The 12,171-nt window shown below is 45.9% G+C and overlaps 1 protein-coding gene across 5 annotated transcripts in view; it reads right to left on the bottom strand.

Annotated features, from left to right (window-relative positions):
- The window catches only part of ANKRD44 (ankyrin repeat domain 44), a 99,351-nt gene that overhangs the window by 48,295 nt on the left and 38,885 nt on the right, over nt 1-12,171 (bottom strand). For 3 of the 5 annotated variants that reach the window (XR_007243453.1, XM_048483485.1, XM_048483486.1), the window contains exon 10: nt 1,358-1,441. The exons of the other annotated variants lie outside the window; for them this stretch is intronic. Coding sequence is in view for 2 of the 3 variants with exons in the window: in XM_048483485.1 (XP_048339442.1) it covers nt 1,358-1,441 (84 nt within the window). In the remaining variant the exon portion in view is untranslated. The remainder of the gene's footprint in view (nt 1-1,357; nt 1,442-12,171) is intronic. 5 annotated transcript variants of the gene reach the window in all.

Genomic DNA, 12,171 nt, shown 5'->3' on the forward strand with positions numbered 1-12,171 from the left:
CCAAACTGCTCTCGTGTTTCCAACATCTGTCTAGCTGATGGATGTGACTTCTCTATCTCAGTGCTGTAGTGATCAAAGAAGTTATTAAAATTAAGTGTGCCATCAAGTCACAGTGGGCTCCTGACTATTCCATGAAATTCCATCTCATGGGATTTACAAGGTCAGACCAGAAGTGGTTTGCCATTGGTGCCTCTGCATAGCAACCTTGGACTTCCTGGATACTCTCCCATCCAAGTACTAACCATCACCGACCCTGCTAAGTCTCCAAGCTCTGACAAGATCAGGCTACCTTGTGTTGCTAGAGATAAGCAAAGGTGAATTTTCCATTGCCTTCCTCTGCATAGCAACCCTGGACCTCCTTGGTGGTCTCCCATCTAAGTACGGGCTATGCTAGACCCTGCTTAGCTTCCAAGCTTTGATGAGATCATGGGCTATTGGGGCTGCTACTAGAGATAAGCAGAGGTGGTTTGCCGTAACTTCCTCTGCATAGCAGTTCTCATCTTCCTTACTGACCTTGATCAAATGTGCTCAGCTTCCAACTTCTGATGAGATTAGGGGTGCCTGGGCTATTAGGGCTGCTACAAGCATGGAACGGAAGTGGTTTTGCCATTGCCTTCCTCTGCATAGCAACTCCCATCTTCCTTACTGACCATGGTCAGCCCTGGTCACCCATGCTTAGCATCTAAGCTCCGATGAGATCAGGCTAGCCTGGGCTATTAGGGCTGCTAGCAGAGGTGAACAGAGGTGATTTCCTGCTGAGATTGGGCCAGTCTGAGCTGAAATGATTACCTTGTGAGTTTCTCCATTATATGACAATTCAAAGGAAAAGAAGTATCCCAGGTATTGGCAACTCTAACGTTACCTGTAACCCCAAATAGTATTATGAATGTAGTTGTATTTCTTATATGACAGGGTGCCGTCTTATTCGGAGAAAGCTATCCTCAATATTTTTTTAATTAACTGTACACTTTTTTCATAATATGCCCTACTTCATTACCAACTGACACAAAATTAATAGCTACAATAACATCAACCACAACAACAAAAGGGAACATCAGGCATTAACATATTATTTGTGAAGCACAACATCTTTCACTTAAAAGCAAGAATACATCATGTTCCATTTGTATTCCAGTGCTTCAGAAGCAGCAGCCAACACAAAGCAGGGGGGTTAAAGACGAAATGCACACACACTCCAGCAGACCAGCGTAAGACAGTTAGCTCTCAGCAGGCTCCGCTGTCGTACGCGACGACACAGTGAGCAAGCAAAACTCAGGAATGCAAAAAACTGCGACCCACAGAAGCGGAAGCATCGTTCAGAGATGGAGTCAGACCGCTCCGCTGACAGCAAACTTACAGGGCGGCTTCTCTCTCCTTCATCTCACTGGCTCTGTCAAGTTCTTCAGTGTTTTCAGGGGAGCTACCCAACACATTCTTTCTTCTTAACATAAGGGACAGAAGAACGCAACTCATTTTGAAAACGATCCCCTCAGAGATTCTCTCGTATAAGCCCTCACCCGTCCTTTTCGGAGTACAACCAGGGACACTTCCTTTTAAAAAAAACATTGAGAGGCTCCTAGAAATGACTATCGCAAGAGTTCTGTTCCCCCACACCAAAATAAGGTGCGTAATCTGGAGGGCATCTTTTTCTGGTTAAGCTCACCATTGCTAGTAGACACTGTAACACACCCATTTGATGTTATTTACCATGTCTGAGAACCGATTCATAGTTACTCCCCTGTTAAACAGCCAATATTTGAACAGCAGAAACGGTGTAGGATTCAACAGTGAGCTTGTGCCAGTTTACAGACAATGACAGCCATTCCCTCAATGCTGGTGGCTCATGAAGGTTGCAGGGGCATCACAACATTCTGCAACTGTCTGTCACTCACTGTGGGTATAACAGAGGTCTGAAATGATCTCTCAGGCAAGTGGGCAACCATATGGGCATTTGTATGGAGGCTATCCAGTGACGGAGATCCAATAATGAGCCAGCCTTCTCTTGCCATATTTTGCAATGTAACAGAGGTTTCTACATAGGAAGTTAATGCATACCACACCACGTACAAAGGGTGCATGCCTAGGAATATTACATTTCCCTAAGAAATATATATATCAGTATTAAGAATGGGCAAGGATTGATGGTTCTTCATGTCAATATGCAGGCGCCCTTCACAACTAATCTATATATATATATAAAACTATGTGCATTTTTCTGCTGACAAGTAATCTCCCAAATTACTGGACCAATTGCTTTGAAATTTTCACACAATGTCGCATTTGCGTGCGGCCAGGTTTCCGTACTGTTTCCACACCTCCTGTTGTGTACATGTCACAACTGTGCCAGTTATTGTGTACATGCCACACTTGTGACAGATGGAACCACAATTCTGTTCCGCAACAGCGCCATCTGCTGGCCGTCAAAGCAACTCCCTCTGATACAAGGGAAACAACCATGCCTTCCTTGAAAACCGCTGCCATCTGGAGTGAAAAAGATGGGGCCCGCCATCTGGACATGGCCCACCCACCCTAGCGGAGGAAGGGGAAGGTGAGGGAGGGTCCGGGGGTTTGCTGAACCAAACGCTCTGAAATTTGAACACAATGTAGCTCATGCCTCCCAGCGTGTTTTAAGCTAGGTAATTCACCTGCAAGGGAAGGGAGTGAAAGAGACAGGGCCCGCCACCTGGACATGGTCCACCCACCTTAGCAGAGGAAGGGGAATGTTAGGGAGGGATGGGGCGGGGTGCCATGCAAGGGAACGGGAGAGAGGGAGGGGAGTGAGGGGCCCCTTGCCCCTCCCCTCCCTTGCAAGCATTGTGCAATGACACATGTTCGAACCGTTCGCTTCCCCTTTTCTTTCTTTTCCACTTCACCAGACTGAGCCACAGCAACGCGTGGCTGGGTCCACTAATTCGTTATGAAAATATTGGTACTCCAGTAAACAGACTCCGAGGGGAAAGAGGGGACTTGAGAAACTGACTTCCACACATGCACGTCTCCTTTCAGGTGTTCAACTGTTTAGTATTGTCTCAAGCCTAAATGCTAAAATTACTAAACTCAGGCTATCATAGTTTGGTCACATTATAAGAAGACAGGAGTCACTGGGAAAGACAGCAAGGTTGGAAAAACCTGAAGGCAGCAGGAAAAGAAGAAGGCCAATATGAGAAGAAGATTGACTCTACAACGGAAGCCGCGGTCCTCAGTTTGCAAGATCTGAGAAAGGCTGTTAAGGGCAGGACATTTTTGTAGGGCATTCGTTCATAAGGTTGCCATAAGTCAGAAGTGACTTGATGCCACTTAACATGCACACAAACAAAATTATGACTCTGCCTGCTGTTCTTTTCAGGTTCTAGCATCCGTCTGCCCAGATGACACTGGAAGCTTATAGTATGTTAAATAAATGAACGACAAGCCCATCCACCTGGTGGTACATTTCACATACACGACCAACAGCAAAGTTGGTGGAAATGCTGGTTCAGGTCTGAAGATACAACTGCTAATGATTTCCTGTAATTTTCACCACTGTGAGGGAACTGCTGCCATGGGCAGATTATACAATAAAACAGTCCCCATGTCCTGGCCACTACCTGAAAAATAGGATGATTCCTAAAACTTAAATCCATCCAGAGTTCTATTAACAGCTTTAAGGCATGACATTTCCCTTTTTAATGTGTCTGCTTAATTTCTGTGGTAACAAGACAGTATGACTCATACATGGTATAAATTTGAGATGGAATCAACTGTCCCAGCTTCCTGTTTCTAAAACAACTGTCAGTTAAATCTTCTTCAACTGTTGGAGATAGGGCCCTTAACTAGATGGATTTGAGTAGTCTGAATTACTTGCACAGATGGGTGACACCTAGCTTGACAACAGTACATGTGAATCTGGGAGCAGACCACAAACTTAGTAGACCACAAACAGCAGTGTGATGTGGCAGCCAAGAAAGCTAGTGCAATTGTGGGCTGCAACAGTAGAAGCACAGTGTCTAGATCAAGGAATGCAAGAGTACCACTCTATTCTACATTCAGCAGACCTCACCTAGATTACTGTCTCCAGTTCTGGGCACCACAATTCAAGTAGTATATTCACAAGCTGGAATAGGTCCAGAGAAGGGTGACTAAAATGGTAAAAGGTCTGGATTCCATACCCTATGAGGAACAGCTTAGAAAGCTGGGATTTGTTTAGTCTGGAGAAGAGACGGTTAATGGGTGACACAATAGCCATGTTTAAATATTTGAAGGGATGTCATAAAGAGCAAGCAGAGACTAGGACAAGGAGTGATGGGTTAAAGGTACAGGAAAAGAGATTTCACCTAAACATTAGGAAGAACATTCTGACTATAAGGGCTGTTTGACAGTAGAAAACGCTGCCTCGGAGGGTGGTGGAATCTTCTTCTTTGGAGGTTTTTAAACAGAGGCTGGATGGCCATCCGTCAGGAATGCTTTGATTATGTCTTCCTGCATGGCAGGGGACTGGACTCGGTGGCCAATTCTTGTTGTCTCTTCCAATTCGATAATTCTATGAACTAACAAAACAATGTTTAAATTCTTAAAGTTTCACCTATATTTATCTCATCTACTACAATCAGGCTTATCCTTTTCCAGCTAATGGAAGATTAGCAAAACAGGAAGTTTCAACTCTGTGATAGCTCACAGCATATGTTCAACCCGAATCTTGATTCATTATTCAGGGTGTTCCCACTCATTCTCAATTTAGAATGGAGGTAAAGAAAACACGATGTCACAGCTTCTAAAATATGAACATCTTTTTCATTGGTGGAAATCATGACTAAACCCCAAAACACTTCTTCACATAAAACTGGATTCCAAGTTCTGGTGTTAACACCAAGATTTTGCAGATAAAACTGCTCAGTGGAAATAAGAAGCTCAGGATAGCCATTATTTTTTTAAAAATCATAAATTCAGAACTTCTCTCTCCAGAAATATGTCCAAAAGACCTGGCCTTAATTCTTAAGCGTGAATCACTTCTGTATATGACCATGAGAACTTCTGTAGGTGATGGAATCTACGGGACAACACCGCCAATGGTTCACCCAGTCTAGTTGCCTAACAGAAAAAACTCTGGATAGGATCACAATGGCCAATTACCCACTGCCGGGTGTTCCCCACATTCTGATGTAAAATGTCGTGCCAGAAGTGCTCTCACTTTCCCCACCGAAAGCAAGAAGCGTGTGCAGGGCAAGAGGAAGCGTGCTGGGACAAGAAATTTTGCCCCGATGTGCCTCCTCTCTCAGTGCAATGCAAAGATGAAGCATGTCAGGACAAGGTTTCTTGCCCCTGCATGCTTCCGATCCCACCCCACGTCCCAGTGCTGGTGGGTAATCAGCCAGTGGCAAGCAAATGGACGTGTGCGTGCATGCGTGCGTGCGTGTGCTAGGAGAGGAGAATTCACTTCTGTTAATGCAAACACTTTCCATTTCTAGATTATCATGAGGATCCAAGCTTCTGTCACAATATCCAATAATTGTTTTTTAAAAGCATTTAACATTTTTTGCCCATAAATAGAAAATAAAATAAGCCTCTCCAGTTCTAGTGCATGCTGCATACATCACATTTTTACAGTGATGAATACCTCTAAAACAGTGGGCAAGAAGAACATGAATTTTCAGATGTTTACACCAAACATGTGTTTGTGCCAGAAGGCCGCTGCAGACCACCGTCTCACGTGCAAGTGGCGCCAAACATCACAGTCTAAGTTTTCTCCGCTTTTAAAACTAATTTGACTTATCAAAGCAGACTGTAAAAATGCTCAAATAAATGCTACATTTGATGCTTTGTAATATGTGAAGTAAACCTCGAAGTGTCTAAATATTATCTCATTTGGTTGTGGCGGGTTTTCCAGGGGGCTGTGTGGCCGTGGTCTGGTAGATCTTGTTCCTAACATTTTGCCTGCATCTGTGGCTGGCATCTTCAGAGGTGTATCACAGAGAGAAGTGTATCTCTGTGATACACCTCTGAAAATGCCAGCTGAGTCCGGCCATGAAAGCCTTCGACAGTTAACCCAGAGCTCCACCGGACTGGCTGGCTGCTGCTGCAGCTGGCTATAAAAGGGTCTCGTGGTTCTCATTTTTAAAGCTTACAGCTCAACGAAGTGGAAAGAACTGGTTGTTGTGGGTTTCCTGGGCTGTGTGGCCCTGGTCTGGTAGATCTTGTCACTAATGTTTCGCTTGCATTTTTGGCCAACAGTGTATAATACACTTCTCTCTGTGATACACCTCTGAAGATACCGGCCATAGATGCAGGCAAAATGTCAGGAACAATATCTACCAGATCACGGCCACGCAGCCCGGAAAACCCACCACAACCATTTGAATCCGGCTGTAAAAGTCTTCAACGATACGTTATCTCATTTCCTTTCTTCTTTCCCTCTCACAAAAATCTGTCCTGTTTCACTGCCACAGAAATCTTCACCCTTAACATTTTGGAGGGTTTTCTTTCACATTCTTCGATCATCATAACATTCCTTCGATTATCATAACATTCAAAGACCAATAAGATGGTTTTCATTTGACAGACCCTCAAAAGGATTTTTGCTGGCGTTTCTGCATCTGGGGAAATGTCCTCAGCTGCTTTGGAATCTTTACCAAGTTACGCAGACAGCATTATGTAACAATCCATTGGACAGAGAATAACACTTGGGGTACAAGGGATCATGACAAATTATGAAGCAGAAAATTCATCTGGTTGAGAACTAAATACTGGGCAGAATTATTATTATTTTTTTAAAAAAGGAAGCAGGAAGGAGTTGGTTATAGTGGAATCAGGAGGTTTGATGAACATTTCGGAAAGATGCCTACATCAGGCAAGGTTCTTTGGAAATCCCGTTGCCTATTCTTGTCCTCAATATAATTAAATTCCTTCGTACCAATAATTTAAGGCAAAATCCCTGACTCAAATGCTGTATGGAACACAACTTGGACCACAAGCTTCTGTTTTGCACGATGAGAACTAGTTCAATATCTAAGTTCCTTAGAGTGGTCCTCTGAGTCCCAAGAGGCGTCTCCAATGCACTAATACATCTTGAGACTGGAATGTTGAAAATGGAAGCTAGGATTTGCCAATCATCCCTTTATTTATGCCCGAGCATAAATTTTAACAGCCCAGCTTTGCTACCCTTGATTTTGACAGCTTACAGTCAAATTGGCTAAAGGCCATTACAAGAAAAACAGAGAGACAGCTTCTCACCCCAAGCTTTGCTTGAGCTTGGAAGAGACTAAGCCAAGCAAATTTTAAGACAAAGAATAGAAAACACTAAGTGCCACTCCAACTTCTCTACCCACCTGCTTTTATGTTATCATCTAGTACTCAATAGATTCTTGCACCAATTGCCTTAATTTTTTCTCTAAAAGTAAACAGCCACGGGAGCCTTTTACACTAGAGACTCTGAAAGTCTGGTGCTGCTAGCTTAACAATTGCACCCCTGAAAGCAAGCACCCCCCAATTTTCCCCAGATTCTCCTTTTAAATCCGCCCCCTTCAGCATGGATTTAAAGGGAGAATCTGAGGTCACCAGTTTAAACATTGAAAGTGATGCTGTTTCAGGGTGGGGGATAATCCACCCCAAAATAGCATCACTTTCAATATTGTTTTAACTGGAGACCCCAGATTCTCCCTTTAAGGTGGATTTAAAAGAAGAATCTGGGCTCCCTAGTTTAAACACCATTGAAAGTGATGCTGTTTGGAGATGGATTCCAGCATCACAGCGGCCGCCCATTGGGGGGGGGGGGCAGCGGGCGCAAAACTCAGATTTTGCACCAGGCTCCATTTTTCCTAGCTACGCCTCTGCTCGGAGGGGAGGGCAGAAGGGACTGCCGGCTGGGAGCCCAGCCGGGGGGGGGGGCAGGTGGGCGAGGAGAGTTTGCCGTCCCTGGCCTCAGAGAGCTGCTTTTATCAGCACTGAGGCCAAGGGGGCGGAGCTTGGGGAGGTGGGGCCACGCCCCTAGGGGCAGATGGGGGCGTGGCCCCACCCCCAAACCCACCCCATAAAAAATCTATAACTACGTCACTGCATGTAGTGCAGGGGCGTACCTAGGCAAACTGTAGCCCGGGGACAAAACTTGAGTTTGGCGCCCCCCCATGACCCCCCCCCATGACCAAACAATGATTCTTTTGCACCAGGTCATTTCTAATCACCATCACATTATAGAACATGCCTCAATGCAGCAATAGTCCATACCACTCAGCAGAAATCAAACCTTTAGCCAATTTTTTCAAAATGCTTTCAAAATGTTTTATCACTGCTGTGAAAACGTTTACGGTGTTCTATCCAGCACCCCCAATTGACCCCAGCATTGGAAACACAGCACAGTGCTGGGAGGGAGGGAGAGAGGGAGAGGACAGGGACAAATTTCAAGTCATGTTTTCCACAGTAGTTGCACACATTGAATTTTAATACTGACAAAGGCACTAACTGACATGAACTCAGTCTTCTGAAAATAACTTAACTTAGAAAACATAGTCTTAGAATAACCCTGAATAACTGCTTTTTCATCTGAAATATGTTTAAAGCCTATAAGGTAAGAAACTCATCTATGACACTAAGAAGGCACCCCAGATTATCTAAGAAGCCCAGTTCAGAACTATTCCATTGTAGAGATAGAACCAGCCAGCTTTGCTGAAGTTTGGATGTCTGGGCACTCATTCTGTGGGCAGCAGCTTCACCTTCAACTGGGTGCCCCAGAATGAGTGCCCAGACATCCAAACTTCAGCAAAGCTGGCTGGTTCCTGTCAGGACACTCAGCAGCAGCCCTGAGGTAAATTTGGTGCCCCTACCCAGAGCAAGACCCCAGCAGAGCACCGCCATTGAAATCTCTACCACAGGGACAGCTTGGCATAACAGCAAGCCTCACCCAATCCCACACCTCTCACTGCTTCAAATAGAGAATAGCAGCATTTTTCCCTCCAGAAGAACAGAGGCACACACACCCTTCCCTACTGCCTTCCACACACCTCCCTTTTAAAATGAAGCCACTCTACAACACCTAATGAACTATGGACATCAAGGGGGGGGGCACATTTGCAAGCCCTGAATCTCCTACCAAATCCACACAGCACTACACAACAGCAGAAACACAAGTCCCCCCCCCAAAAAAAAAAAACTGAAGTGGGGAGACCCACAGGTTTGCCCAGGGCACAGCAAGAACTACAGGAAAACAAACCACTTCTAAAGAAAAGGTTGTTTTCTTTTTTTTAAAAGCTAAGACAACAAACTTAAAAGTAGAACCAAAGCAAGTTAGCAAGTAACAGCCTAGCCACAAAGCAGGGGTGGGGGGACAAACTGGGAGAAATTTCAAACCCAAACTAACAGTAGAACAAGGTAAAATCATGAAATCACAATACTGGGCGCAGTGTGTAACACACTTCTCTCTCTGAAGATGCCAGCCACAGATGCTGGTGAAACGTTAGGAACAAGATCTACCAGACCACAGCCACACAGCCTGGAAACCCCACAACAACCAGTTGAATCCAGCCAGGAAGCCTTTGACAATACAAAAGAAATTTTGTTTTGTAAAATAAGATGTCAATGGTAAATTTTCCTTGCAATAAGAAAAGTTCTGAAGTTATGTGAACACATCAGTTAAGAAATTAGTTTTAAGTCTACTTATACCTTAGCTAAGATTTTACATCCTCTTTATTACGGAATTTAGTTTTAAGAATAATTGAATAATATAAAGAGATCCCACCCCACCCCCGTTGGCCTTCGCTGCAAGAGGCAGGAATGCCTGTTTTCAGCTCTCCTTATGCTTAAAAGGAACAAACCTCTCTGGAAGATGCAATTTACCAAAATCTCCCTGAATAAGAATGACTTTTTCCCTTTCACATTGCAGGAGACTTGAAGCACTTGAATAAATCAACCTGAATCTTTCTCCAAAGAACTACATTATGTTTAGTTACTACATTATGTTTAGTTACACTAAACTAGTGTTATCTAAACAGCAGTCCCTCATGAGCATACATCTTATTTCAACAGCAAAGGATTAAATCCAGCAAGGTCTTGAGCACTTATCTAGACTTTTTGTCTGACAGCCTTTAGTCTCAAATACAAGGATCTCAGGCAAGTTTATGCTGGACTTCAGCGCATCTATTCAAGGAACATGAACTATTTGGCAGATCCCTGACACACATACCCAAAATCAAATCCTGTACTCTGCCATCCTATAGCAATTCATACACCTGTTTCCAGTGGTGGTAGTGGAAAGTGCCACTAAGTCATGGCCAATTTATGGTGACACTGTTGGGTTTTCAAAACAAGAGATGTTCAAAGGTGGTTTGCCATTGCCTGCCTCTGCCCAATGACCCTGGATTTCTTTAACAGAGTTCCATCCAAGTACCAATGAGAGCTAACCCTGCTTAGCTTCTGAGATCTAACTAGATAGGACCAGTCTGAGCAATCTTGTTTCCAGACACAGTCATTCATGCAGATTAGAATCCACACTGACATGCCCAGAAAGTGGGGGGGGGGGGGGGGCTTTCCCCTTTCCTTAACCATGGCATTGGCTACATCAGGGTGACGAATAGGGCAACTAATACAGAGGGAACAATCTTGAGTATCACAGGTGTACAGACAAAATGATGGTGTCTGCAGAACAGAGTAAGGGGTTCAGAATGAGCAAGGGGGAATGAAGCTATATGTGGTGTTGAAAAGCAGTAACATATCTACCACAAGCCCTGGCCGCATGAAAAGGAGGGGGGGGATATTTAGTCATTGTTAAAACACAGGACTGGGAGGTGGAAAAAAAGTAGCTACGGAATAATGTGCACTCGAGGAGGAGTTGAGGGGATTGTGCCAGACTATTCAGGCGAGGGGAGGGAGGCCAGGGGATTTCTGCCTCGTGGGTTATAGGGGGGGGGGTGTCAGGACTGCTTGAGACGTGGGCAGGGCGGCGGGGGGGGTAAGAAGGGAAGTGCTTTTACCTCTCCAGTTGGCTGCGTGTTAATTTGAATTGAGGCCGGGTGGGGAAGTCCAGCAGAGGCTGAGGGGCTGGGAGTTCTTCTTCCCGGTTGATGGGTGCTACTCAGGGAGAGGCAGCAAGCGGCACGCAAAGCCCTTCCGAGGAAACCTGAGAAGCAACGTTTCAAGATTGGGAGGGACAGTTTAGCTTCCCTGGCTCTAAAACGAGGGGATTTTCCTCCCTCTTTGCAAAGGCGAGCTGCAAACAGAAGCCTGGGGTTGGAGGAGCAAGCCGTGAGCCGGAATAATGGGCTTGAACCCCGGCTTGCTCATCCAACCCCAGGCTTCTGTTACAGCTAAAGAGGGAGGAAAATCCCGTTTTAGAGCCAGCAAAGCGAAACCGTCTCTCCCAATCTTGAGGCGTTGCCTCAGCCTCGGTTTCCTGTGCACTCAGCTAAACTGCGTTTCTTGCTTACCTCGGACCTGGGAGGTGCTGGGAAATCTCACTCCGTGGTTGCCTCCGTTGCCCACAGATTGGGAGAGACGGTGGCTCTAAAACGAGGGGATTTTCCTCCCTCTTTGCAAAGGCGAGCTGCAAACTCTGCTCTTTTGTTTGGCACACAATAGTTGAGGGGCAGAGCCTCGGGCGCCCGTGGGCCACTTGCTGCCTGTTTCCTGCACACCTGGTGAGGCTGCCTCTCCTGCACGCCTCTTGCTGCCTCTCCATGAGTGCGCCCATGGCAGGCCAGCAGCGGAGGCGACCATAGAAAGGAACCGGGTGAAACCACTTGTTGGGGGGGGGAACGATGGGCTGGGGGGGAAAACAAAACTTCCTGATCGGTACCGTGTGGGGGTGGGGGGAAGCGATGGACCGGCAACAAACCTCTCTGTCCTGTGATGAGGCGCCATGGCTGCTGCGAGGGACACGAGCTGTTAGTGGTCGGCAGCGGCAGGCAGAACTCAGAGCCAAAAGACAGGGCCCGCCTCTTTCCCCCTGTGCCCGTGCTACTGCTGCTTGCTTCCTCCCGGGCTGCGTTCCTTCCCTTCTGAGCAGGGGAGGAGGTTTGTTTGCATGACCACACCCTGAGAGGCAAGGCACGCTGGTTCCAAGGAGGGCGGAGCTCACTAATGCTAAATAGACTGAGGTGGAACTGGCCCAGTGGGGCCACCGTCCAGAGTGGGCGAGGCTAAGGCAGCCTGAGCTGCCTGATAGTAATGGCTGCTGTGTAAAGCAGGCTGCCGGTGCAATGATGATGGTGA

This window comes from Sphaerodactylus townsendi, linkage group LG02 (assembly GCF_021028975.2).
Source record: "Sphaerodactylus townsendi isolate TG3544 linkage group LG02, MPM_Stown_v2.3, whole genome shotgun sequence".
NCBI classification, from domain to species: Eukaryota; Metazoa; Chordata; class Lepidosauria; order Squamata; family Sphaerodactylidae; genus Sphaerodactylus; species Sphaerodactylus townsendi.